The sequence below is a fragment of the Pongo abelii genome, chromosome 4, assembly GCF_028885655.2.
Source record: "Pongo abelii isolate AG06213 chromosome 4, NHGRI_mPonAbe1-v2.0_pri, whole genome shotgun sequence".
Taxonomy (NCBI): Eukaryota; Metazoa; Chordata; class Mammalia; order Primates; family Hominidae; genus Pongo; species Pongo abelii.
In genome coordinates this window covers 79,553,460-79,581,361 of record NC_071989.2, presented here as the reverse complement: position 1 = coordinate 79,581,361, position 27,902 = coordinate 79,553,460, and the positions used below count along the sequence as shown (strand labels likewise).

General features: G+C 40.6%; 1 protein-coding gene across 1 annotated transcript in view; it reads right to left on the bottom strand.

Annotated features, from left to right (window-relative positions):
• Positions 1–6,719, bottom strand: part of MAP1B (microtubule associated protein 1B) — a 102,851-nt gene extending 96,132 nt beyond the window's left edge. The window contains exon 1 of the mRNA XM_024246858.3: positions 5,525–6,719. Coding sequence (XP_024102626.3) covers positions 5,525–6,056 — 532 coding nt within the window. The 5' untranslated portion in view covers positions 6,057–6,719. The remainder of the gene's footprint in view (positions 1–5,524) is intronic.
• Positions 6,720–27,902: the final 21,183 nt, after the last annotated feature.

The following is a 27,902-nucleotide window of genomic DNA, read 5'->3' as shown; positions in this document are numbered from 1 at the left end:
TTGGAAAGGAAAATTTTGGAATCAGGCCACTTTCCATGCCAATTTTAGAAATAAAATAATTTGTAATTACTTTGTATCTCCTGCTGGATAATACTGGTAAAGGCAAAGAGTAGTTGTCAATGAAGGTTCATATTGCATTTAGTAGGTTTATGTAGTTCCCCTTTGTGCCTAACAAGGAGCCAACAGCGAGCCCTCTAAAGTTCACAGGACAGAAAAATATCTCTTTGGCCCTTCCCATATTCTCCCCTCTCTGAATCTGGCTGGAGGGCATCCTGGGGTGTTGGTGAAGAGGTTCTAAAGAGGCTTTCAGAAGCAAGTCATCCTGGTCTCTGTTGAGGAGCAAGGAAGCCCTCTTCCTGATTTTCACCCCAATATGCCCCAAGTCAAGCTCTTTCTGGAGGCTTTGTTTCCCCAGCATTCTAAGACTGTACCCCTTCTGGGCTTACCCAGTTGGGGGCAGAATAACTCCAGGCAGTTGGAGGCAGTGAACCCCATTCTTTCAATGTCTGGAGCCAAAAGGCATCCGTCATCTCTGAGAACAATCTGGGCCTGCTCTGTGTCTATTGCCCAGCCCTGAAAGTGAGCTCCTTGGGACCAGGGAGCGACAAAAGATCTTTCCTTCTCAGTTCTCTGACCCCAGGTGGTAGCAGTGCACACAAGGGAGGCTAACATGCACATGATATACACAGATGAGAAAAGGAGAAAAGAATAAGTTACGGGGCAGGGAGGCAGGGAGGGGTCATCAAAGAACAAGTCAGGGTGAAAAATGAGGAAGAGTCAGGTACCCTTGGTGTATATAGGCTAGATTGTTCCAAGTTTTCCAATCATGTAAGCATTTTGCAGGGTTGTTTAATGAAACCAACAATTTTAAAAAGCACCTCCCATTTAAAAGCTAAAATTCATATTTCTAAAGGTGACAGTGGATTGAAGAAAGCAAAATGAAATTACCATGCATTGCATGTTGATGGCACATGGGTTCTATCTGACAGTTATTTGGGCCTTTGGCAAGTTGATTTTCCTTTATGGGCTTTAGTTGCTCCCTCTGAAAAACAGGCTTTTGGATATTTTTTCCAAGTACCTAAATGATTAACCTATAATCATAAGATTACATTTGTAAAACTATGCTAATAAGTGGTCTAAAATCAGATTGAAATCATAAACTACATAAATAAACTAAAGGAAATGCTACGTTTAGGAATACTTTATTTCTCAGAGGAAAAAATTCTTATTTTTTTCCCTTGAACTCATCTTTAATTTGCTTTTTTTCTTTTTTTAAAGCCAGCAACTTGATGTTCATAACATATATATGTAATGAAGATAATATCTTACATACAGAGCTCATAGTTTCAAAGCATTGATAATAAATAATTTAGGTCTGAGATAACATCTTACAATAGAAGCAAATGAGAAGTGACTTATAATTATTTGCTTGTCTAAAAAGTTATAACTTATTTTTTTAAAGTAAGCCCTTAGAGAAGGTGAACAATTTAATGACCTTAAATTTGGAGACTGGCTTGTGTTTCAGCATGGATCACAGAGCTGTCGTAGATAATACCAATTAAGCAGTGTAAGCAGAAATCCATCTGTCGTTGACTTTGAAAAGTATAAAGGCAAATATAGTAAATTTAAGACTCTCTAACATTTAATTCTCACCACATGTGGTATTGGTTTCTTATTTCCCCTGTTAAAAGAAAAGGAAAACTAAACCCCAAATCTTTCCTGGGTTTTAAATTCTCTTACCATCTTAGACTGAAGGACATTCAGTTAAGTGACATCAGAATGTTACAATGTAATCAGCTAAACTTTTATCTAAAAATGCAGAGCAGTAGATGTTACATTCATCTATCTTTTCACCAACAAATCTTGCTGATTCCTAGTGTTAACTAAAGGAAAAGTTATAATCTAACGGTAATTGAAAACATCAAACAGACACTTAGTATTCTTTATATGTTTTAGTTCCTTAAAAAAAAATGAAACAATGAAAACTTTCACAAGGCTCTAGAATTCAGTTTGCAAGGCACTGATGTATGTCCTCTATGTATTAAAATAAAACCAAGAAGCAGGGTTTTGCTGAAAATGAGAACCACTAGCTAAATCCATGCTGGGGGCTAATTAGGGAGGAGAAAAAGGAGGTGCCAAAGAGTAGTAGTTGGTGGTAGCGAAAACGATTTGGAATAAAGTCCTGCATAACTAAATAAGTGAAGCTAGCCTAGTCCGAGGAAACACTATTGTTCCAAACTCTGGAGGAGACATGTCCAAAGCTTTCATTATGCTTTCCGAATATAGTTGAGAAAACAAGAGGGACTATCTCTCTTCCCTGGTTTCAAGAGGCATTTACGAAGCATCCACACTGGGACGTTCCAGGCCTGTTGATTTGCTGCATTACCACCATGTCTCTACAGACTTATAGATTATTTTCTAGGCTTCCCAGAGAGCCCTCAGTAATCAGATGGCAAGAATCCAAGTCGTCAGGGTCTACAAACCCAGAGTCTCAGTTAAGGCAGGAGGGGAAATAGGAAGAAAGAGTAACAGATGAGGAACTGCTTTCCCAGCCTGCAACACACAATCATCAGAGCTGGCCCCCCTGGAGCAGCTCCATCTTGCTTCACACAACAAGGCCCAAAGGCACCAAGCAACAACAGCAGTGGCCTCTGGAGGAGGCCCAGCGGAGACCTGGCGGCTGAAGCAGCAGCTTGTCGTGCACAGGAAAACAGGACCAGCCTTCTCTGTTGCTAAGTCATCTCAGACTGTCTGAAAAGCTATGGGAGCAGGATTTTCACTTAGCGCTGGAAGGGCCTGCATCTTGAGCTGCAGCCAAGACCCCAGAACCCAGGAAAGCCATGTTCAGAGGAAAAGCAGCATCTGCTACGGTGTGTAAAGAAATGGCTCTGCTCACTCACTTGGTTGATTCTTAATGGGATCAATACAGTCATGTCGGAGTTCCATGCAAAAACCTGACCAAATTAGGGAATTAAAAAATCAGGAAGCCATGATGCCTATTGCAAAAGGAACACAAGGGGGCTTCTGGGGTTCCAGTAATGTCTGTTTCTTGATCTGGGTAACCCAGGCGTGTCCGTTTTGTGAAAATTCGTTGAGCTGCTCATCTTTGATTTGCGCCCTTTCCTCTCTATATAATACGTCAACCGAATTTTTTAAAAAATTAATGTCAAGAGGACAAATCTGAATTTTGTCACTAAGTGCTAGTAGTGTAAAAACGAGTAAAGGCAGGGAGCCCTTCTTCATTGCAGTACGTGGATGCATCTGTTTTCTCCATAAACAGATGCAGCTTGAATAAACCCTCTGAGGAATAAGGCACTGAAAGGATGATCAGATGAGTAACAAAGCAGGAAGATAATTATGATCCGAAGGTGATTGCTGAACCATCTCCCAGCATGGGGCGCTGCCCACAAGTGGATGGCCATACAAAGGCAAGCCCTGAAAACTGTTGTACTGAAACCTTCCTCCCATCATAGGATGTTAGCCAACCCTGCACTAACATCATGACAGGGTCAGAAAACGAGTGACGCTGCAGTACTGGTACTTCTGTCACTTATGAGTGCTGTGACCTTGAGCCGGTTCTCTTACCCTTCCTGCCTCTCTGGGCCCCCAGCTCTAAAACGGGGTTGATGATCCCTCTCCTAGCACCACCACATCGAATGGTTATGAAGATTTTGTACATAGAAAAGCACCTCCTAATATATTCCTATTTCCCAGAAATGCCACTTACAAATAATTTTTTAAAGAAAAAAATCCAAAGTCATTGATTCCCACAATAGCCACACCCAAAGTCAGTACGTGTAAAATTTTTCAAGGAGAAAATTGTGCAAATAAGCTAAATTAGAACAGATTAGACCAAAGGCCTATAGTCTGAAAATGAAGGGTTATTGAGATGCTCAAATAAGACATTTCACTATTGAAATATCTCTTGTTCTTGAATTTTTTGGAATAAAATACTATGACTTTCTGCTCACATTTTTTTTTCTTTTTTCTTTTTTTTTAAAGCTAAAAGGGAAAATCAAGTGCTTTAAAGTTAAACAAAAGAACCAGGTCCGCAACTCCAGTCCCCACCCTGCAGTCTTTTGTTCTGGGGACAAGTGGCCGTTTCCAACTGCAGAGGCAGATGACAAGCATTTATTTTTTTCATCTAAAACAAGGTTTTTCTTTCGTCTTTTATTGGGGAGGGGGAGCGGGGAACGAGGGCTGCGTGAACGCCCTTTGTCCGCCTCGGGCTGCCGTAGAGACCGCAGTGCGGACTGCACCACGCCCACCAACCGGTGTCTCCCGGAGAAACGCTTCAGCACCACCCCAGGAGAATAGAGCGCGGGCTGGGGCTGCGGAGGGACCCGGCGACCTCTGTCAGGGGCGAGGGGAGGGCCGGGACGCCGGGGATAAAGGGAAAGGCAGAGACCAGAGCTGCCCACCCAGGGACTCCCAGGGCAACAAAGCCAGGCAAACTGAGAGGTGGGGGCGCGCGGCCCCCCCCAACCCGAGGCCCGGGCGGAGCGCACGCCCAACCAGCCGTGCCCGACGGGGGCGCCGCAGTGTGGGGGGGCAGGTGTGGTGGGCGGTCCGGGGGCACTGCGGCAGCTCGGGTGGGGCTGGGGGCGGGTTTCTCTGTGCGCCCGAGGCTGTGCCCGCCGGACCCTCACGGCCCCGCCCAGGGTGCCCGCCGTACCGCTATTCGGCCTCCGCAGAGCGCGCCACTGGTGCGAGCACCGGGCGAGGAGCTGACCCTACCCGCTGACGTCTCCCTCACCGACCCCCTTCAAGCTACCACTCCCGAGGCTGGGACTTCTAAAAGCAGCAGCCCCACCCCACAACTTGGGGTCCCATTGTCCTTTCTGAGAGCTGCAGCCAAGGCCCCAGGGGCGGTAGCGAGGCGGGCTCTGTCTGGTGGCGAAGCGCAGGCGGTTCTGCATCCCAGCATCTCCCGGGGGGGGGGGGGGGCGGGGGGAGCGGGCGTGGCCCTAGGACTAGCCTAGTCATTCTGAGGAAAGAAAGGATCGGGAGGTTTGAAATCAGAAAAGGCGTTTCTCAGGGGCTGAGTTAGCCGTGGTGAGGATGAATCCCACGCGGGCCCTGGCACATGGGGCTTCGGCCCCAGGTCTGCGGTGGTGGGGGTCCCAGCCTTTTCCTGAGGCCAGAAGGGGACTGAAAGGAGTGGTTGCATCAGGTCTCCCCCACCCTTCTGCCTCCTGCGGTTGCGGCTTTATTGTGGCCTCTGCTCCCCTGACACCTGCATTTCACTTAGCGGGAGAGGCGGTGGCCAACTCAGCACAGGCTGCGGACCCAGCGTAGTGACAGATCCCTCAAGGTTATTGGAGACTCTCCCTCTGGGTCTCATATCTAATAATTCGGATTATTCTTAATTAGCCCAGAAAAGTGTCTGGACCAAGTATGAGAGGTGGCGAGGAGTGGCATGGGTGCGGGGCGCGCGGGAGGAGCGCAGTGACCGTCGCGCCCTGGGTGGGGTCGTGTTTGCGCGTCTCCCAGCGCGCGTCCCTGGGGGCGCGGGGCCACTTACCGAGCTCGATGTTGCCGATGGCCCGCCGCAGGTGCTCCTCGGTCACGATCTCGCCGACGACCACCAGCAGGTAGAACTTGCTGTCAAGGAAGCGGTGCGACAGGCTGGGCGAGGTGGACGCCGCCGGGTTGGCGATGCTGCCGGACGGCTCCGGCTCGGTGGCTTCCACCACCACGGTCGCCATCCTGCCGGCTGCTGTGCCTCGGCGAAGTGTCTCGCTCCGGCCGCTCCTCTCCTCTGCGGCAGGAGAAAGGATTATCTCCGAAGGTGCTGTCTCCGCTCCGCCCCCTGCGTCCCCCCTCCTCTGGCGCCGCGCGCCGCCTCCCCCTCCGCCCTCTCCCAGCGCCGCGGAGAGTGCGCGGCGGAGAGGAGCGGGGAGTGAGAGAGGGCGGGGAGGCGGCGCCGCTTTTATATGGAGACTAGGCAGGGAGCCGGGGAGGAGGAGGAAGAGGAGGAGGAAAGGACCACCCGGCACATCCTCACGCGGTGGCTGCCTCAGCTCTTCCAGCCGTTGGCCCGGGGCTGATGTCATCTGCAGCAAATCATCTCGCCCGCGGCCCGGAAGCTGGAGGGACGAGGTGTGCGGACAATGGTTGGGGCAGGGCCGCGAGCCAAGGGGCTGGGGCGCCCGCTGAGCTCCTGCTGCAGCCGTGAAGGAGGAAGACGCTCTCAACCTACACCACCCACCACGTACACAACCACTGCCCACTCCTCACCCTCACCCTGTCTGTGCATGGGAATGGGATGAGTTTCCATTTTCGGAGGGGGGGTCTTTCTCTTGTCGGAGTTGCACTAGTCAGGCCTCTGCCTTGTGTATCGTGTATGATGTAGCCAGGTTCTCAGGAACTGGGATAGCCACAGTGGGCAGATGCGGGGCTGTGGGTACCTCGCCTAGGAAGACGGAACCTGTCTTTTCTTTGACCTTGTGGCTTTAAGAAGATGAATTTACTGATATTTACCAATATCAATATTTACCACCTTCACTTAAAGAATACATCAAAAATGCAAAACTTAAGCCTACTATTGTTCAGGCCTTGGATTCTACTCTGGCAGGGCCAAGGATGAAAAAGTACTGGCTTTGTGGTGCTCCTGGGAAATGAGAGAAATGCAGATGTATTATATTAGATACCAATTTCTTTCCTTAATATGCTGAACAGATAGTATCAGTAATAACAAAGAATAAAGAGAAGATACTGTCTCTACCCAGCAGGGTTACAGTGACTATAATGTACTTTTCAGTTCCTTGGGGAACACACAAGCAAAATTACCTCGTGACAATGATGTCTTTTAAAATACATGTAGCACTGGGAATTTTTATTGCCTTTGTTGATGTTTAGAAGAACTAAAAAATGTGTGTTTTGTTTTTGTTTTTTTTTAAGGGAGCCTATTTACACCCATTTCTCACAAACATACTGAATATACCTTCTGTCCCAGAAAAGGGGAGGAGGGTGAGGAAAGAACAAAATGTGTAAACATGGTATCATCATAGAAGACTGGGGAATTCGAGCTTTAAGGAAGAGGAATAGATGGAAATTAGTCAACATAGCTTTAATACTAGAATGCTTGTTAGTAAAATATAGATAGATGATAGATAGATAGATAGATAGATAATCACCTAGATATTCTTAAGATTTCCAAAATAACCCAGTGTCTTAGGTGTTAGCTGCCATGACTTATTGGTCATGTACTCTTCGCTCTTATATCTTTCCTGACACCCTGGCATGGGAGACATGCTGGGCAGCCAAGGGCTGGGGGGTTCCATCCAACATGTCAATCTGATCAACGCAGAATGAAAATACCGCCTGGCCCGCAGTATTTGGGGTCTGTGACAGGATCACTAGAGAGTTGCATTCACCAGTAATTAGATGAAGTGTTTCCAACTAGCTGCATTCGCCAGTAACTAGATGAAGTGTTTCCAGATAATATTTTGGTTAAGATATTCAATTGCTGTTCGAGAAGTAAGGCCAGCACCAAAGCCCATAATTGGGGTGAGGAGCAGGAAATATGGTGAAGAGCACTGTTTTCCAAAGCTCATCCATTGGATTCCAGCCTCATCTAGTTTGTGTTTGGTTTTCCTTTCTTTGAACCATTGTTACTTTTATGTATGTAATAGTTTTCTTTAACGCAATTTATTTCTTTTACTTAAATTTATTTTTAAATGCAATTCTATGTTGCTGTATAAATGGAAACAGTAATATCACTTATTAATAGAAAGTATCCCTAAAAATATACACAATGAAGATAAGATGTGATCAAATTCCTGCTACATACTGTTATGATTTGCTCAAGACTCTGAGTCCAAGTCTCTCCTTTCTTGGTTGAAAACAGAGATTGGCCAAGTGTTAGAGAGGTATTAAAGAGATACTAACACCTAACTGTGTTGTTCTCCATGTTGTAACAGAAAGTTGGATGAAAATTATAACAGAGCGCTTTCTTACTGTGTGTGTCTGTGCAATTAAACACCATGACCGTGACCACCTAGGTCATCACCCATGCTTTGAAAAATAGAGGCATAATAGGAGAACACAGACTAGGGATGCAGAATGCTACTTTACAGTTTGGTAACTTTGTCAAGTGACTTACTCTTTTTGATCTTCCATCTCCTTATTTAATGAGAAGAATAACATCTTTATAACTGTTTAAGTAACTGTAAGAAAGAAGGAAATGATAGAATGTGTAAGCACCTAATACAGTGGCTGGACATAGTAAGCAATCCAGGGATAGTTGATTCATTGACCTGTTTTCTCCCAGTTACTAAGACAATGGAGCAAAAGCAGTCTTACAAAATGTGCAAGTGATACTGCTACAACACCTCTGAAACAAGAACAGAATATTACATTATTATACTCCAATACTAGAAAAGTAGCCCCTTCCCCTCTTCATCCCAAGAAAATGTATACAGTTCTAAGGAGGAAAAAGGGGGAAAACTAACATATAAGAGCACCAATATTGCCAGCTGCTCAACTGACATCACCTGAATATACCAAAGGCACCAGAATCTTGACATGCTCCAAACCCAAATCATCTTTTCCCTCCAAACCGGATCCTCTCTCACTCTTGTCATTTCAATGAACCATAACACCATGTATCCCATGATGCAAGCCAAAACCTCACAAATATTTTGGACTCTCCCCTGACCGTTAGCCTCGTGTGCAATCCAGCATGGAGTCTGGTCAATTTCACCTTCGGTATCTCTTTAATCCATCCACGTTTCTCCATTATCACCAACCTAGTCCAAGCTAGCATCATTGTGATAGGTACTAGTGTACTGGTTAGAAAATGGCTTCCGGAGTCAGACTGCCTGGTTTTGAATCCTAATACCATAATTTATTAGCTGTGTGACCTTAAGCAAGGTGCTTAACCACTCTGTACCTTGGTTTTCTCATTTGTGTAGTAGAGATGAGTACCAACCTCATGGACAGGAGGACAGTTTAAATATGTAAATTACTTAAAACAGTGCCTTGCATATAATGAGCACTTAATAGGGATTTGTTGTTTTTGGTATGGGGTTAGTTGTTTTTGGCTGTTATTGTTTAACATTTTACTATGGAAAATTTCAAACAGAGAGAGAGTATAATGTAAGTAACACCCACATACCCATTATCCCCAATCCATAGATTTTTATAGTTTGCTTCTTTAAATCAAGATTGAAATAATGTCTATATATTTCAACTGATTCATCAGTCTTAAACTCCTTTGATCTATGTAATCCTACTATTTTTTTCCTTGTAATTTTCTGTTGAATAGTGGCAACATTGTTCAGCAGAGTTTCACAAAGCATAAATTTTGCCGATTGCATCACCTGTTGTGTTATTTAACATGTTCTTCTATCTTCTGAATTTTCTGAGAGACCTAAAGTCTTGATCAGATGCAGATTTGATGTTTTTTACAAGAATACTTCATAGGTAATATTGTGGTCTTCCATCAGAAGGCACCTAAAGACTAGTTAACCCTCATTCTGTGATTTTAGCAGCTACTGATGATCATTACCTAGATCCATTGTTTCACTATGGATTGAAAAAATGATAATATTCTAATTTTGTTATTATTTATTTGACAGCTAGAAGACTTCTGTTAGGAGAAGCGTTATCCTGTCAATTTATTACCCTGAGATACAGTATGTACAGGAAAAGAAGGATAAACAAATGATTTTTTTCTCTTTATTTACTGATTTTCAAAAGAATTAATTTATTCCAAATCCTTCTCTAAAGGTGACTAATTTTTTGTACCATTACAAATAAAACTTACATTATTCATATTGATGCTTTCATTTTTTCATCTTTGGCCAGTAGTGTGGTAAGGTATCCCTAGCTTACCTTGCACATATCTGGCCTCAGAACCTGGAATTAGCCGTTTCTCTGTGGAATCCAAGTTCCTTACGTGGGTAATGGTATTTGGAGACCCCTGTATACCAGGTGCTACTACTATTTTGATCATTGTTTCTAGATATTTTCAGTGGACAGAAATATGAAATAAATTGTTTTTCAAGTATGAGTTCATACTTATACCTCTAACTCAGAATCGGGACTACAGGGATTTTGCTTAACGTTTTACCTTGCATCTGTATTTCCTTTGTCCTGTGCCTAGAATTCCAGTTTTCAAAGACTCCAAGGTGACAGAATTAGAACAGCAGATAGTTTCTCATTTTTCTTGTTCCACAATATGTACAAATTACCCTCACGGTAGTTTTAGATACGAGTGCAACACTTTTGCCAACAATGTGATTACTAAAAACATTTTAAGGTATATAGTTTTTTTTGTTTGTTTGTTTGGTTGGTTGGTTGGTTTTGTTTTTTTTTTGTTTTTTTTTTTGAGAGCGATTCTCACTCTTGTCGCCCAGGCTGGAGTGCAGTGGTGCCATCTCGGCTCACTGCAACCTTTGCCTCCCAGGTTCAAGCGATTCTCCTGCCTCAGCCTCCTCAGTAGCTGGGATTACAGGCACCCACCACCATGCCCGGCTAATTTTTGTACTTTTAGTAGAGATGGGGTTTCGCCATGTTGGCCAGGCTGGTCTCAAACTCCTGACCTCAGGTGATCTGCCCGCCTCAGCCTACCAAAGTGCTGGGATTACAGGCGTGAGCCACCATGCCCAGCCTAAGGTATATAGTTTTAAAGTGTAATTAATTCTGTTATATATGATTGTGCCACTAACTCAGTGCATAGTTATGTTCATTTGTTTCATTTTGTTTTCAGTTTTTATAAATTGATTTTTACAATTTAATTTTGCTTTATAATAATGTAAAATATTTACATGGTTCCAAGGTGAAATCTACAAAACAATTTGTATTTGAAGAACTTTAGCCTCTATCCCTGTCCCCTCCAGCTTTCTCCCTGTCTCTTCCTGTGAGTAACACTTTTTTACCTTGATTTAGCCTTTCACTTTAAAAATGAAAGTAGCAGCATATATATACAATTTTCTCCACTTTGCTTATTTCATCAAACACTGTATCCTGGCTATAACTCTACAATAATATATGTTAACATTCCTCATTTTTATTTATAGCTGCATAGTAACCCATTATGTTTATTTACTATAATTTACTCAACCAGTCCATTGTTGGTGAACATTTGAGCTATTTCCAGTTTAATTTATACTGTAAACAGTAGGTCTAGCTATTGTTTTTTCCCTATGCAACCTCAATAGTCACCTTACTGGCATTTGTATATCCACAATGACTCACCCAATCCATACTTCACACAATATGGAGAATGATCTTTTCTGATCTGGTTGTGTTGCCCCATCTCCACGTAAAACACAAATGGCTCCCTATTTTAGAATAAAGACCAAACTTCACAGTGTCACCTACAAGTCTGGTCCCCATTTGTCTCAGCAGCTTCATCTGGCCCCTCCACTTGCCCTTACTTTCCAGCATCAACCACAATGACTGTGCCAGACCATCCTTCCCTCCAACACAGCCTTTCCCTTGCTTTTCCTCCTGACGAGAGCACTACTTTCGTCCATTTTCTGTTGCTGTAACAGAGTACCACAGACTGGGTAATTTATAAAGAAAAGACATTTATTTTGGAGGCTGAGAAGTCCAAGATGGAGGGACTGAATCTGGTGAGGGACTTCTTTCTGTATCCTCCCATGGCAGAAGACAGAAAAACAAGAGACGGCAGGAGTGAGAGATCAGAGAGCAGAGAAGGCTGAACTCACTTTTTTGTAACAAAGCCACTCTCTGGATAGCTAACCCACTCCAGAGATAACAACACTAATCCATTCATGAGGCAGATCTCTCATGACCCAATCACCTCTTATCAGGCCGCACCTCCTAGGACTGTTGCAATGGGAATTAAGTTTCCAACGCATGAACCTTGGAGGACACATTTAAACCATAGCAAACACTGACTAGTTAATTTCACCTAATTAATATCTTCTCATTTCATAGATAGCATCTCAGCTATCACTTTCTTAGGGAAGCCCACTCTGACCTTCCTCACTAAGTCAGATAACCTTTTTAAATGCACTTTTAGTTCCATGCCCCACTGACATTTTTCAACATTGTAATTTTGCATTTATATATGCAATTTAAAAAATTTGTCTCAGCCTTCACCGTTGAACTCTATGCTCCACAGGAGCAAAGAACATGTCTATCCCCACCTCCACACACCCTTTTCACACCCACCCAGCCACCCATATACCTTAGTATTCCTCTCGCTCAGCATAGGGCGTGTGCTCAGTCAAAGCATATTCAATAACTAAATGAATGGCTTCTATGAGCCATGGCAGTGTGCTAGGTGCTTAAAGTACTTCAGTGAATTCCCACTGGTATTATTTATATTTTCAATGGCTTAACGTCTGTATTGATGTCTCTTTCTCATTTCTGATCTCGATAATTTGTATTTTCTTTGTTTTTTTCTTGATCAGTCTAGCTAGGGGTTTATCAATTTTGTTAATCTTTACAAAAACCTACATTTGACATTATTGATAGTTTTCTATTTTTCGTATGTGTATATATATTTTCATTGAAGCTGTTTTTATCTATACTGTTTTACTCCTAATTTTTTGGGTTTTATCTTACTTCCTATTTTAGCTGCTTGAGAAGCTTAAGTAATTGATTGTCAGTTTTCCTTCTTTTCTGATAAATACATTTAAGGCTAAATATTTCTAACTCCTGCTTTAGCTGCCCTGTACACATTTTGATGTGTTGTATCTTTATTATCATTATCATTCATTTCATAATATTTTCTAATGTCATTGTGATTTCTTTTTTGCCATTAGTTATTATGATTGCTGTTTGACAGATGAAAAACTGACATGAAGAAAAGTTAGACAATTCCTCCAAATCACAAAGATAGTAAGTTGAAAACTTGTGAAAAGAACTCTGCTATGTCATAGTTCAAAGTCTATGACCTCCCCTATATGGTACCTTCCCTAATGCTATTGGAATTAAAGCAAATAAAGGAAACGAAGCACAGCCCAAGTGTTGATTGGTGGGAAGAATAAAAGAGTCAGAGTAAATCTCACATTGAATGAGCCTCCAGTGTTGTGTTGTTAGTTAGAATTAAAGTCATTCTCTAGAGTGTAACTTAAGACAGTATGTCATTTAAGGGTCAAGAAATCGTCTGTTTACTCAGCATTTATCAGTCCTTTCTTTCCAAACTTTAAGCTAGCTATAGAAAAATTACAGAGAGTCTGGGGAAAGAAACAAAAGGAAAATTAGGGAAAAGGCTTACAAGGTATGAAGTATTACATAACATTTTAAAAGGATAATCTATACGCTATATCATTGATGGCTGCAGCCATTCTCTATGCCCATAAACTAAATGGGCCTAACTCTTAACAGTGGCTATTAGGTTAGTTAGAAGAGGGATGTTTCTGAAAATTCCATAGTGAGCTTCATAGCCGGAGGAAAATGTCTTATACTTCTTTCTATTCAATCATCATTGACTCCGAAAGTGCCTCTTATTTTCTTTTGGTGGAACAGTGGAAAAAAATATCACACTGGAAGCCCAATTGACTGAAATCAAGTCCCTTTTCCTAACTGTGTGAACTGGATCTTTCGCAACACTATCCTTCAACAACAAGAAAAACAAAACACATCCTATAAATGTATAAAGAAGAAAATAAAATTTCCTTCTTTGTTACCTCTAGTTCTATTCCCCTTCCTAGAGGCAAAACTAGTGTGTGTGTGTGTGTGTGTGTGTGTGTGTAGAATGTACACATGTATGTAGGGGATTGGTTCTAGGACTCTGTCCCCTGTGAATACCAAAATTCAGGGACGCCTAAGTTCCTTATATAAAATGATGCTTATAACCTACGCACATCCTCCTATATACTTTAAATAATCTTGATTACTTATAATACCTAAAACAGTGTAAATGCTATGTAAATAGTTATTATACTGTACTGTTTAGGAAATAATGACAAGAAAAAAGTCTGCACATGGTCAGAACAGATTCAACCATTCTTTTTTTATATATTTTTTTCTGAATAATTACAATCCATGGTTTGTTGAATCCACAGATGCAGAACTGGTGGATATGGAGGGCTGACTGTATACATGTATCTTCCCCATATAAATAGGTCAATATTTTATATACTGTTCTTCAAATGGCATTTTCCCTTTGGAGCTCTTTTCAAATATGTAAAAATCTATTTTTAAAAACTGCTGCACAGTAGCTCATAGAATGAATCTACCATAGTTCCTTTACTCTTTCCCCTCTTGGTGGTCCTTTAGGAGGTGTTTGGTTTTTTTCTATTATAAATAGTGTGCAATGACCATGCTTGTAAGTGCTTCTATACTCATATATGTTTCTCTGAGCACAGATGCCTAGATCTAGAAGCCAAACAGATGGGTTGAAGGTGATACCTAATTTTAACATTTGATGACTCCTGCCAAATTACCCTCTGAAAAGAATTTAACAATTTATACTCCTGCCACATCATTGCCTCTTTCCCAACATCATAATATAAGTCTTCTTATTTTTTACTCACCAAAGGGAGAGAAATATTTACTGTTTAAAACTGAGCACCTTTTAAACTGCTTTTCTTTCTTTATTGGTTTAACTCTTTAAGATGTGTCTTTTTTCTGATTGGACTATTGTTTTTATCTTTACTGGCTTTTAGAAGCTCTTTATATAATCTGGATAATAAGCTTTTGTCATCAATATATGTTGCAGATATTTCCTCTCAGTGTGTTGTCAGATTTTTTATTTATGTCTATTTATTATGTCTGTGACCATACAAATTATTAAATTTCTTATAAGGTTAGGCTGAGCTTCTTTCTTTATGAGTTAATGGGGGTTGTCTGTCTTAGAAAGGATCTCTCATTCCAAACCTTAAAACTATTCTCCTAATAATTTTAGATTTGTTCAACTGAGAGAGTGCTTAACTCAGGAGATCAATAAAGGTTCATAGAGGAAGAAGTATTTGAAATTGTCCTGGAAGAACAATATTTTTCAACAGGCAGAGATGGAGAAAGGACAATCTACATGAACAGAACAGCATGAGCAAAAAGAACCAGTAGAAATATATTGAGCTTATTCTTGAAAATAGCTAGCAGTTTACTCCTCCTTTCTTTTGTATACTAACATCAGCACACTGAACAAACTGTTCTGTCATCTTGTTTTTATCACTTAGCATATCTTTGAAATATTTCCATAATCATCATAAGGAGTATCCCTATTGCTTTTTGAGCAATGCATGGAATTCCATTTTGTGTGAATATCATAATTTATCACTCTTCTATTTTTATCACTCCTCTGTTGATGATGACTTCCAGTCTTTTGATAATATAAACAGTGCTGTAGTAAATAAAGTTCCGTATATGTCTTTTCCCACAGGTTAGAGACTATCCATAGGATAAATTTCTAGCAAATTGCTGAGTCCAGGATATGCATGTTTATAATTTTGGAAGATCTTAAAAACTTGCCTCCTATAGGTGTTGTACTAGTATGTACTTCTGCCAGTAATAGATGGGTGGGCTGCTGATTCCTCAAAATGTAAGTATTTTCAAACTTTTAAATTTTAACCCATTTAACATAATTTAAAAATTATGTCTCTGTGTGATTTTAGTTCCATTTCCCTTATTATATATAAGACTAAACATCTTGGCATATGTTTAAGGGCCATCTGCATTTCCTTTTCTGTGCACGGTCAGCTGATATGCTTTGCCCATTTTTTCTAGTAGATGGTTAGTGTTTTTCTTATTGAAAACACTATAAGTATTTTCATATATATATATTTCATATATATATTTTCATATATATATATTTATATATATATTTTCATATATATATTTATATATATATATTTTCATATATATATTTATATATATATTTTTTCATATATATATATTTATATATATATTTTTTCATATATATATTTATATATATATTTTCATATATATATTTATATAGATATATTTTCATATATATTCATATAGATATATTTTCATATATATATTCATATAGATATATTTTCATATATATATTCATATAGATATATTTTCATATATATATTCATATATATATTTTCATATATATATTCATATATATATTTTCATATATATATTCATATACATATATTTTCATATATATATTCATATATATATTTTTTCATATATATATTCATATATATATTTTCATATATATTCATATATATATATTTTCATATATATATTCATATATATATTCATATATATATATTCATATATATTCATATATATATATTTTCATATATATATTCATATATATATTTCATATATATTCATGTATATATTCTGTATTACTCCTTTATCACGTTGCCACAAAGAAATGCCTGAGACGGTGTCATTTATAGAGAAAAGAGGTTTAATTGGCTCACAGTTCCACAGGCTATACAGGAAGCATGGCTGAGAAGGCCTCAGGAAACTTAACAATCATGGCAAAAGGTGAAGGAGAAGCAGGCACATCTACACATGGCCAGAGCAGGAGGAAGAGAGAGAAGGAAGAGGTGCTACACCCTTTTAAGCAACCAGATCTCGTGAGATCTCACTATCGTGAGAATAGCAAGGAGGAAATCTGCCCCCATGATTCAGTCACCTCCTGCCAGACCCCTCCTCCAACACTGGGGATTACAATTCGACACAAATTTGCTGGTGGGACACAAATCCAAACCATGTCATATTCTTTATACATTTGGGAAATTAACTTTTTTCTGTAATATGATTTACAAATATTTTTCTCAGATTGGCATTTGTTTTTTGACTTTTCATATTGTGCATTTTGCCATGGGAACTTTTTTTTGTCATTAAATTTACCTATTCTTTCATTCATATGGCTTCTGGGTCCTGTATTATACTTAGACCTTTACCATTCTGAAATTATATAAGAAAAATTCTCTCAGAGTTTTTTTCCTAGTAATTTTAAGACTTTACTTTTAATATTTTGGATTTATCCAGATGTAGACTATAAGATAAGGATCCACATTTTTTCCCCAGCTCTACATTTTGCTGCTAGAAGATTTTACAAAATTTTGCAATTACTTAGTAACTTACATTTCTTCCCAATTGATTTTGAAATCTGTAAGAGCAGAAACTTTGATTTCATATTTTTATTCTCTCACATGCCTGCCCTTTAATGCACTTCAACCCCAGCCCCAAGTTTTGCCTAGTACTTGGCAGTTAGGTAGTTGTTACTTCTGCATCTCTTGACTGCTGGGGAGGGAAGATTCCACCTGAGTTAAGGCAAGTCCTACCCAGGATGTGGCTGCAAATGAGACTGCAAAGTTCTCTACCGATGTCTTTTCATTAAACTCTGGCTTTTACCAAGTACAAGTACCAAGTGAGTCATACCGACACATGTAGAGGATGGCATCCTGAGGGGAAAAGAATTATAGTGGAAATAGCCAAGGCTGCTTGGAGACAAGCTTCTCAGCTGGCACTGCAGAACAGCAGCCACTGCCACAGCAAACAGCAAAACAACAAGCTTGCTGGCAGAAGGTGGGAAGCTGCAGACGTAAATGCAGGCTCCCTTCCCAGGCTACCAGCAGTCCCTGGGGGTGAAGTAGTCTAAATGGGCAGCAGTTGTGGAGTCCTCCCAACTCACAGGAATGGAAGATGTCACTCACCAGCAGAAGTGCTCTGGGGTGGCAATGAGGAGTGCTGTCTTTGGACTCTGACAGGAACATCTGGATGGCACCAGGCTCAGGGAGATGTGTCTTGTGTGTCCTGCTAAGCACTAACAGCAATAATTGAGCAGCAGCAATCTGCCTCACATCATTCTAGGCCCTAGGAGGGCACAAAGTTGGTTCTTGGCTCAGGTTATCAGAAAAGTAACGTATGTGTGTACAAATATAGTGTCCAACAGCAGAAAGGGATGCCCTGAACAGTCCAGGTTGCACAAAGGAGTGTGGACAAACAAGTAGTTTCATCCAGCTGGGAGCACTAGGAAAGCTCAGAAGGAGGATGCCTCTAGGAGCCAGTGAGTGTACTCTGTCACCAGGTGCCTTGGATAGTGGAGGATCTGGGGGGCACTTTTTGAGGCTGATAGGAAGAAAGCAGACGGTTGGAGTGGTACATGGAATGACACCCTCACCCTCTGCAATGTTCACATTCTAATCCCTGAGATATGTGAATATGTTACTCTAGCTGACAAAAGGGACTTTGCAGATGTGATTAAGGATTTTGAGCTGGGGAGGTGACTCTGAATTACGTGAATGGGCCCAATATAATCACAAGGGTCCTTATGATAGGGAGACAGGAGTGTCAGAGTCACAGATGAGATGTGATGATGGAAGCAATAGTGAGAGAGAGATGTGAAGATGTAAGGAGAGGGCCATGGGCCAAGGAAAGTGGGTGGTCTCTAAAAGCTGGAAAAGGCAAGGAAATGGATCCTCCCCTAGAGACTCCAGCAGGAACAAAACCCTGCTGACACCTTGACTGTAGGACTTCCGACCTCCAGAACTATAAAATAATAAATTCATGTTGTTTTAAACCACTAAGGTTGTGGTAATTTGTTACAACAGCCATGGGAAATGAGCACAGGTGGATTAGACACTTCAAGAGATGTAATTTCTTTGTGTAATCCTTTCTGGGAAGCTCCATGAAGCCTGACATTTAGTACAGATGTGCCCCAATCCTGCTCCATGTTACGAACTAGAATATGGTAGAACTGGGCGGGAACAGACCAAAAGATCGGGGCTCCTGTGAAGCCCCCTGCCTTGGCACTTCTCATCTTTGTGCTTCTCATTCGCAGCATGGTCAGCATATGCAGCGTTCACCCTCTAAATCAGTAGGAGCTGGGCAAGAGCATCTGAAAACCACTGGGTTTTAAAATAGTGATACAATCAAAGTTGTGCTTTAGGAAACTGTGGACAGTTTCTCTCAAATCCCATGGTCAGCAAGTATCTGATTTCCCCTCAGATGGCATTTCAATTTGCCATTTCTGAACAGAGCTTGGTTCTTTAGAATTCTGTAGTTGCTTATGGATTAGTTACTGCAGAGATGAAGTCTTTCTATGTGTGTGTGAACTTTTAAAAAGTAAAGTCATATACAGATACCAGATGAAAAACAACGTTTTCAAATTGTGATATCTGGGCACAAAGGGATAGTCACTTATTTGGTCGTTCAGACATTATTCAATCAACACATCTTTAGCAAGCATCTGCCACGTAGCAGATACTGCTGGAGTCACTGGAGATGCAATGATGAGAAAAACAGACTTGGTCCCTCCCCTCATAGGCCTTACTCTCTAGGGAGGAAGAAGTGCAGATATGGGAAACCAGAAAATGTGGAGAAAGGGTATTTTAAACATCTATTTCCCCAGCTTTATTGAGGTATAAATGACAAATAAAATTTTACATATTCAAGGTATACAATGTGATGGTTTGATATACATATACATTGTGAAATTATTACCACAACCAAATTAATCAATATCTCCAGCCCCACACATAGCTACCATCTGTATGTGTGTATAGTGAGAACTTAACATCCTTTAGAGGAGAATAAAGGAAAGTTCACTGGCCAAAATGCAGCACAAAAGATTGTGAAGTGGCACAGATTCCATGTGGAATGAGATGGCTCCTCTCTTTTTTTGTTTGTTTGTTTTATTTTGTTTTGTTTGAGACAGAGTCTTGCTCTGTTGCCCAGGCTGGAGTACAGTGGGTCAATCTTGGCTCACTGCAACCTCTGCCTCCCTGTTCAAGCGATTCTCCTATCTTAGTCTCCAGAGTAGCTAGAACTATAGGCACGTGCCACCACACTCGGCTAATTTTTGTATTTTTAGTAGGGATGGGGTTTCACAAAGTTGGCAAGGCTGGTCTCGAACTCCTGACCTCAGGTGATCTGCCCGCCTCGGCCTCCCAAAGTGCTGGGATTACAGGCATGAGCTACCACGCCTGGCCTGACATGGCTTCTTGAATACCCCAGAACCACAGTTTCTTCATCCACACTAGGGAGGGAGAATCTGGCCACTCTAGTGGCCATGGCATCAGAAAGATTCCACTGGCAGTACAGTGGAAATAGTACAGTATAGCCCAAACGGAAACAGCATGGGATGATACCCAGACTCGTCACAGCCCCCGTGTGCCCAGGTTTAGTTCAGCCTTCCCCATGTGCAGTAGGCCTCAGAAACATCATGTCTCTGAGCTCTCATACTTGTGCACTCCAGAACACAAAACAGGCACGGGAAGGTTATGATGACTGTCACTCACAGAGAGTATCGCAACCTGGAGAAAACATGACAAAACTGTCATTTCTTAACCTTTTAAACCAGATGCCCTCCTGTGGTAAATATAAAAATCTACTTCCTTTTAAGTATATGAAACTTCAAAATATGTTAATCATCATGACTGAAAGCAAACCAAAGAGAAACAAAGGGTAATTGTAAAAGACAGTTTTGGATTTGATCCGGAAAGGTATTTTACTTTTATAATGACAGCAGCATTAAGTAGTGGCACGCAGGGTGGGAGTGTGGAAGAGGGGCTACTGAGGTCCTTGGAACATGAGGGCCCCTGTGCTCGTCTTCCACCCTTGCAAGGTGTCTTCTGAGAGCTTGACACTGTCACTGGTGAACTTATCCCAGTAAGTGATTCTTGACAGCGAGGAAGTTACACTAATATTTGTGTATCTGATTTCTTATCATACTAAAAAACAATTATTAAATATTCAACCAGTATATTTGATGGGAACATGACACACTACCTAAATATAAACAATCTCAAAAAAGTCACTAATATAATGTTATAGTATGTGTAGTATGATGCAGAGGTTAATTAAGTGAGCTTATAGTCAGGTTACCCAACTTTAAACCCAGTCGCATTTATTAGCTATTGGACAAGGACAAGCTACTTCACTGCATTGTGTCTCAATTTTCTCATTTGTAAAATGTGGATATCTAGCATCTCTATGTCATAGAGTTGTGACTCATTCATTTACTCATTCAGCATTTACCCAGTGGGTATCAGACACAATGCCAGTTGCAGGGGAGATACAGCATATTTAAATGTCTACTGTTTTAAACATCTTTTGGGAGATGTGGGCAGTGTCTACAGTTTTAGAGCTGATCTTATTTTCAAACTAGTTTTATTTGCTTTGACATGTTTTTGATGCCCTATTTTTTTTTTCTAATGCCTTAACATAAAATATAATAGACTGTAAAAACTGTCATACAGCCGGGTGCAGTAGCTCACGCCTGTAATCCCAGAACTTCGGGAGGCCGAGGTGGGTGGCTCACGAGGTCAGGAGATGGAGACAATCCTGGCTAACACGGTGAAACCCCGTCTCTACTAAAAACACAAAAATTAGCTGGGCATGGTGGCACGTGACTGTAGTCCCAGCAACTTGGGAGGCTGAGGCAGGAGAATCACTTGAACCTGAGAAATGGAAGTTGCAGTGAGCTGAGATCGCACCACTGCACTCCAGCCTGGTGACAAAGAGAGACTCCGTCTCAGAGAAAAACAAAACAAAACAAACAACAACAACAAAAAATCTGTGACCCTATTATCCACCCATGGTTGTATTATTTTGCCCTTCAGAGTTCTCAGGAGCCACAAAATATATAGAAAAATAAATCAACAGATAATAGCAAAGATATACTGGCAAAGCAACATGTGTGCAGACTTACAAACAAGTTAACAGAAATAATCCTTGGCAAAATATCCTCTGGAGTACCTTACTTACAAACAACATTTACAAATTAAATAGAGCCCCTCAGAAAAGGCTTGTAAAATGTAGCAACGTGGCTTTGGCCACTGCGTTTTCCTGACAGTGAGTCCTAATTCATAACACATAGCAGCAGCCTGTCATCCAAAGGTTGCAGTGATGTGATTGTAGGTGGCTTTCTGTTCCAAGATATCAATAATACCAGATCTAACCTCTGAGTAAGAAATATCTATTTCTGCTTCTTTTGAACTCCCACCCAAAAGAGAAAAATCACTCTCAGAAGCCATGTTCCAGCTCAGGAATGCCCATAGAATAAGCCAGGGGCTTTGAGTATGGACGTGCCCCTAACATTGCTGGTTACCTGGCCTCATCTGCAGAGGGTACGCCTACCTTGAAATCTGCCAACACAGCACTCCTGGTGGAGGTTTTGGGGTCATTTGATTGAAAGATTTTTCGTAGTCTGGAAGGACAAATACACTATTAAAACAGAATGGAAATGGAAAATCAGGAAACTAGCCATATGCCAAAGATGACAAAAAGGCCACCAACACATGGCAAAGTCCATCTTACAAACCATGCCACTTTTACAGGAAATCACTGTTGGCCATGACCCGAAGTCAAGAGATAACTTCCACTGATCTGGGTGAAAGTAAAGTATTTATAAAGAATATGGGCTTTAAATTTATGCCTGTAATGTTTCCAATTCAAGTCAAACTTTAAATATCTCATTAGAATTCCTTTAAATATATATATAAAAAAACTTTTAAAGAGAGTCTAAATTTTGGTTTATATTTAGATATCATGGAATATAGATCACAACTTCCAATTACAGATTTGTGGCAACTTATTAAGGTGGCCCTTTTAAACTTTATGTAAATGAGTACAGCATACCAGAGACCAGGTCCAGCTTATTTTTTTTTCTTCTTATTAGTATTATGTATACTTGAGACCAGAGTCTATTCTTAACCTTTCACTATACATATATGCTTACTTTATTGAAACAATGATATAATCTGCACAGCCTAGGTTATCACAAACTATTTTCTAGCTTTACCAAATAACTTTTATTTTCATGAATGAGCCATATTCTCTCTTTTCTCCAGAACTTTGCAGAAGCTCTTCCTTCTGATTTGGACATTCCATCCCTCTTAGCATGCTAACTTCTCATCTGTCAAGTTCTAGCTTAAAGATAGCCTCCTCTAGGGCACCTTCCTTGACTCTCCAAGACTGAACTAGATGCCCCTCCCATATCCCCCCATGTTATCCTGTGCTTCTTCCTATCACAGCCCTTATTGTAGTAGGTTAGAATTATTATACTTATTTATAGGTCTAGCTATGTCCTCTTAGACTGATAGTTCTCAAACGTTTTGGTCTCAGGACCTTTTGAACACTTAAAAATTACTGGGGATTACAGGTACGGTGCCTGTAATCCCAACATTTTGGAAGGCCAAGGTGGGCGGATCTCTTGAGCCCCCAGGAGTTCGAGGCCAGCCTGGGCAACATGGCAAAACGCTATCTCTACAAAAAATACAAATTAGCCAGGCATGGTGGCTTATGCCTATAGTCCCAGCTACTTGGGAGGCTGAGATGGGAGGACTGCTTGAGCCCAGGGGAGCTGAGATTGCAGTGAGCCATGATCGTGCCATTGCACTCCAGCTCAGGTGACAGAGTGAGATCTTGTCTCAAAAAAAAAAAAATTTTATTGAGAACCCTGCAGATTTTTTCTTTATGTGGATATTTACTGTACTAGAAATTTAAATTGAGAAATTCTTAAAATTGTTTATTAATTCATTAAAAAATAACAATAAACCTATTTATTACATGTTAGCATGTAAGAACATATTTGTAGGAAAATAACTATTTTTCAAAATAAAAATATCAGAAAGAAAAGTGGCATTGTTTTACATATTTACAGTAGATTTCCATATCTGCATCTGCATTCAATATGTTGCAATAAATTGTTTTGGGTTGAAGTATATGAGGAAAATTCAGTCATTCATACACATACACACAGTTGGAGAAGGATATTTTAATAACCTTTTAAGGTAATTGTAGATACTCCTCTTTGATACTATGCTGAAACTTGACAGGTGTAGACTTTTAAAGTTTAGTTTCAACATGTAATCTGAAAGAAAATTAATGAACTGTTTGTATTCTGTTACATTAAAGTCCATCTATCCTATTTTTCACGTTGAGTGAATCTTTTATCCATGCATGATTTTGTAATGTCATGCTTTTTGGTCATTTGAAAAATATGCGTCAACTGAGTTATGCACATCATTCCAATTTCATAATTGTATTATATAATATTAAAAAATCAGTTTGTATCACTATTATTCTCAGTAGAAAAGTCTTTAATTATTGGAGAGCTGTAAATTCAAGTTTTCAAAAACTCTAAATTTCACTTAAAAGATCAAATTTTATTATTGGCAACAAATACTGTCAGTTGTTTTCTGTAACGTGGCAGGCTCTCTTTGTTCATTTTTGAGAAAATATCGCCAAATACTCAAGTCTGAATAACCACAGTTTGTCCATCATTCTCTCAAGTGAAAATTATGTTCTGTGAGAAAAGTGGTTAGTTCAGCTTGCAACTCAATCACTCAGGTGTGTTTTCTCCAATCAGCCATCATATTACACTATGTAGCAAAGTGCTTCATATGTACGTCCCATTTTATTTTATTTTATTTTATCTTATTTTATCTTATTTTTTTGAGATGGAGTCTCCCTCTGTAGCTTAGGCTGGAGTCCAGTGGCATAATCTCGGCTCATTGGAACCTCTGCCTCCCAAGTTCAAGTGATTCTCCTGCCTCAGCCTCCCGAGTAGCTGGGATTACAGACGCCTGCCACTGTACCTAGCTAATTTTTGTATTTGTAGTAGAGACAGGGTTTTACCATGTTGGCCAGGCTGGTCTCAAACTCCTGACCTCGAGTGATCTGCCCGCCTCGGCCTCCCAAAGTCCTGGGATTCCAGGCTTGAGCCACTGTGCCCGGCTATGTCCCATTTTATTCCACAGAATATTTTAAAAATATATACTTTAGGTTGAAATGTGATACAATTAATCATTTTTCCTGCTTTGCTCTGGACATTTTGTGTGTGTGTGTTTGGGGGTGAACAATACAACCGCTGCCAGCATATTTGGTATTGCCTGCCTGATTCAGGCTAAGGATACCCACTGCTATTTTTGCACCATGAGTACAAATGCCATCTTAATATTATTAGGAAAATAGTGTGTATCTCCAAGATCCCCAGAAGGATCTCATGAACCACCAGGGGTTTCTGACCATGCTTTGAAGCCTCTAACTTAGAACATACGTTTCTTAAGAGCAGGATCTGCTCTCAGTGTCCCCAAGACCTGACTAGCACAGTACCTGGTACATAAGAATACTCACTAAGAGTTGCTGAATGAATGAATAACTCAATTTTAACTTTCAAGCGCCTGTTTCTGGTTCTTTTATAATTTTGTAATTTTAATATTTTCAAAGCATTATTTCTAAAACATCCTAAACATTTCTCTCCCTGCAGAGAGTGTTTTTTTTTTTAACTTTTCTATTATTAAACTTTATTTTTTTATTTCAATAATTTTTTGGGTACAGGTTTTTTTTGTTACATGGATGAGTTGTTCAGTGGTGAATTCTGAGATTTTAGTGCACCTGTCACCCAAGCAGTGTACACTGTACCCAATATGTAGTCTTTTTTTTTTTTGGCTTGCAGAGAGAGTTCTAAACTCAGCTTACCTTTCTTTGATCACTCCGAGTCACCATTGTGAACATTGGCTAAAATACAGTGATGGAATATTGGGATGCTGCCCCTGTAATAAGTTGTTCTGTATCTGCTTCATATAGGGGATTTCAGTTGTTGTTTTCTGGTTTCTTTTTTGTTTGCCTCCTTCATTGCTGATGGGCTGTCAGCCATCACTTACTGATGATGTTAACATTATGAATTTGAAGAAATACCTCGAATGATTTCTCCTTTTTATGTAGTTTACAATCTATAAGTTTAGAATAGTATGTCAAATAGATTCTGAACAGATTCTGAGTTGCCCCTTGAGTAAAATGCGTGAGCCTTTAGTGTATGAATTTTCCAAGATTTCTTTGGTTAACTAGAGACCTCTTTTTATTTTGTTTCTGGTCCTGAGCCATTTCTTTTCTCCCTACAATTTTAGGGTAGCTGATTTTTGTATACATGAAGTTTTGTTTTTGTTTTTTTTTTTTTTGAGGCGGAGTCTCGCTGTTTTACCCAGGCCAGACTGCAGTGGCGCGATCTCGGCTTACTGCAAGCTCCGCCTCCCAGGTTCATGCCATTCTCCTGCCTCAGCCTCCGGAGTAGCTGGGACTACAGGCACCCGCCACCGAGTTTTAGTAGAGACGGGGTTTCACCGTTTTAGCCAAGATGGTCTCGATCTCCTGACCTCGTGATCCGCCCGCCTTGGCCTCCCAAAGTGCTGGGATTACAGGAGTGAGCCACCGGGCCCGGCCGGTGTGTGTGATTGCAAAAAAATACCCCCAAATACACCAATTCATAATTTAAGTTAAATGAAACCATAGTAATTTAAGTTAAATGAAGCCGTATGTCTGTTGTTACAGAGATGAAGGTAGACCTTATTTTGAAAAATATTCAAATTGTCATAATTAAATTCAAATTATCGGAAGAGGGAAAGGGGAGCTACCACGGGAGTGTCAGAAGATTCCGCTTAAACAGAATTTCAGTGTTCACTGCTTCATCTTCAAAAATTTGATCCTGAAACTTGTGAACTCAGCTTATACTGTGTTAATTTACACATAGTCATATTATTTTGTGCTGTGGCTGCAGATTAATGCTGCTTTAAACTCATTTTAAAATACGACTTTAAAAAGTAACACCAACATTTTGTTTATGAAAATATTTTCAAAGAGAAAGTTGTGCTTATTTCAGGTACATCAGACCTCAAAATTGTGTCTATGGAATAATGACTGTGACTTCCAAATGTGTGGACAGCAAACAGCAACAAACATTTTTGTTTAAAGTTATTTACATTTTCATGATTAGCAATTCCATCACTTCTCACATCTACCTGACTTAGTCCAGAAATACAGAAAGAAACTTCCCTGTCACACATCTGTCTTTGCAGGGGGACCTCAGTATACTGCACAAGAAGAGAGATTATCCAGGTTTCAGGTTTGAATGAGGATAAAACATCTGAGTTGTGGCTGGAATTAGACAGTCGAACAAAGAATCAGAGGGTTCTGGGGTCGGGATCTAGCCTTTGCTTTTCTTTCTTTCTTTTTTTTTTTTGAGACGAAGTCTCGCTCTGTCACCCAGGCTGGAGTGCAGTGGCGCGACCTCGGCTCACTGCAACCTCTGCCTCCAGGGTTCAAGCAATTCTCCTGTCTCAGCCTGCCTAGTAGCTGGGACTATAGGCGCATGCCACCACGCCTGGCTAATTTTTGTATTTTTAGTAGAGACGGGGTTTCACCATATTGGTCAGGCCAGTCTCGAACTCCTGATCTCAGTTGATCCACCCGCCTCGGCCTCCTGAAGTGCTGGGATTACAGGCATGAGCCATAGCACCCTGCCTAGCCTTTGCTTTTCTACTCACATTAAAGGAACCTGAGACATTTCCTAGTGGAGGGATTCCCTGCTTGCTGGTTAAGCATCACAGATTTCCATTTTCTTCAAGTCTTGAAGTCTCTGGGAGGTGGAGTGAGTTGGGAAAGCCCAGATCCTTGCCTTGAGGTCTGCGATGAGCCTGGGCAAACCGAGGGGCGAGATTTCGGTAGACTGGGACGTGCAGCATCTGCCAACTCGGGGGCCTATTGGGTATACTGGTGAATTCCATTCTTTTCCAGACATTTGCAAATGCAGGAACATGGAATTAAAAAATAAAAATTTTGCCTGCCAACCTATTTCCAAAGCTTTGGAGTTAGGGCATGTCTGTTATTTTTAGGCAGCTGAGTGTAGCCAGTTAGTCTGACAAAGGATTCATCCAGTTTCTCCTCACCTAGCGTGACTACACCTGGGAGAACAACATCATCCAAAGGCAATCAGTGAGCGAACTTTGGGTAAGGAATTCACCAAGGGCTCAAGGTGCTCTTTGGAGGCTATACAAGGAATTCAAAATCAGCTGAAAAGTGGATTCTCAAAGGTTTTCATGCCTACTTTCAGGCCACAACTAGTGGTTGTGCCGGGTCACCAAACTGTTAAATTCCATTTTGGGGAAGGATGTATCTGTTGTATCAGAGGAGTCTCTTAAATATGGGAGTATAATTCAATGTGGCCTCCCATTCCTAAGGAATAGGCTTCACGGTGGTAA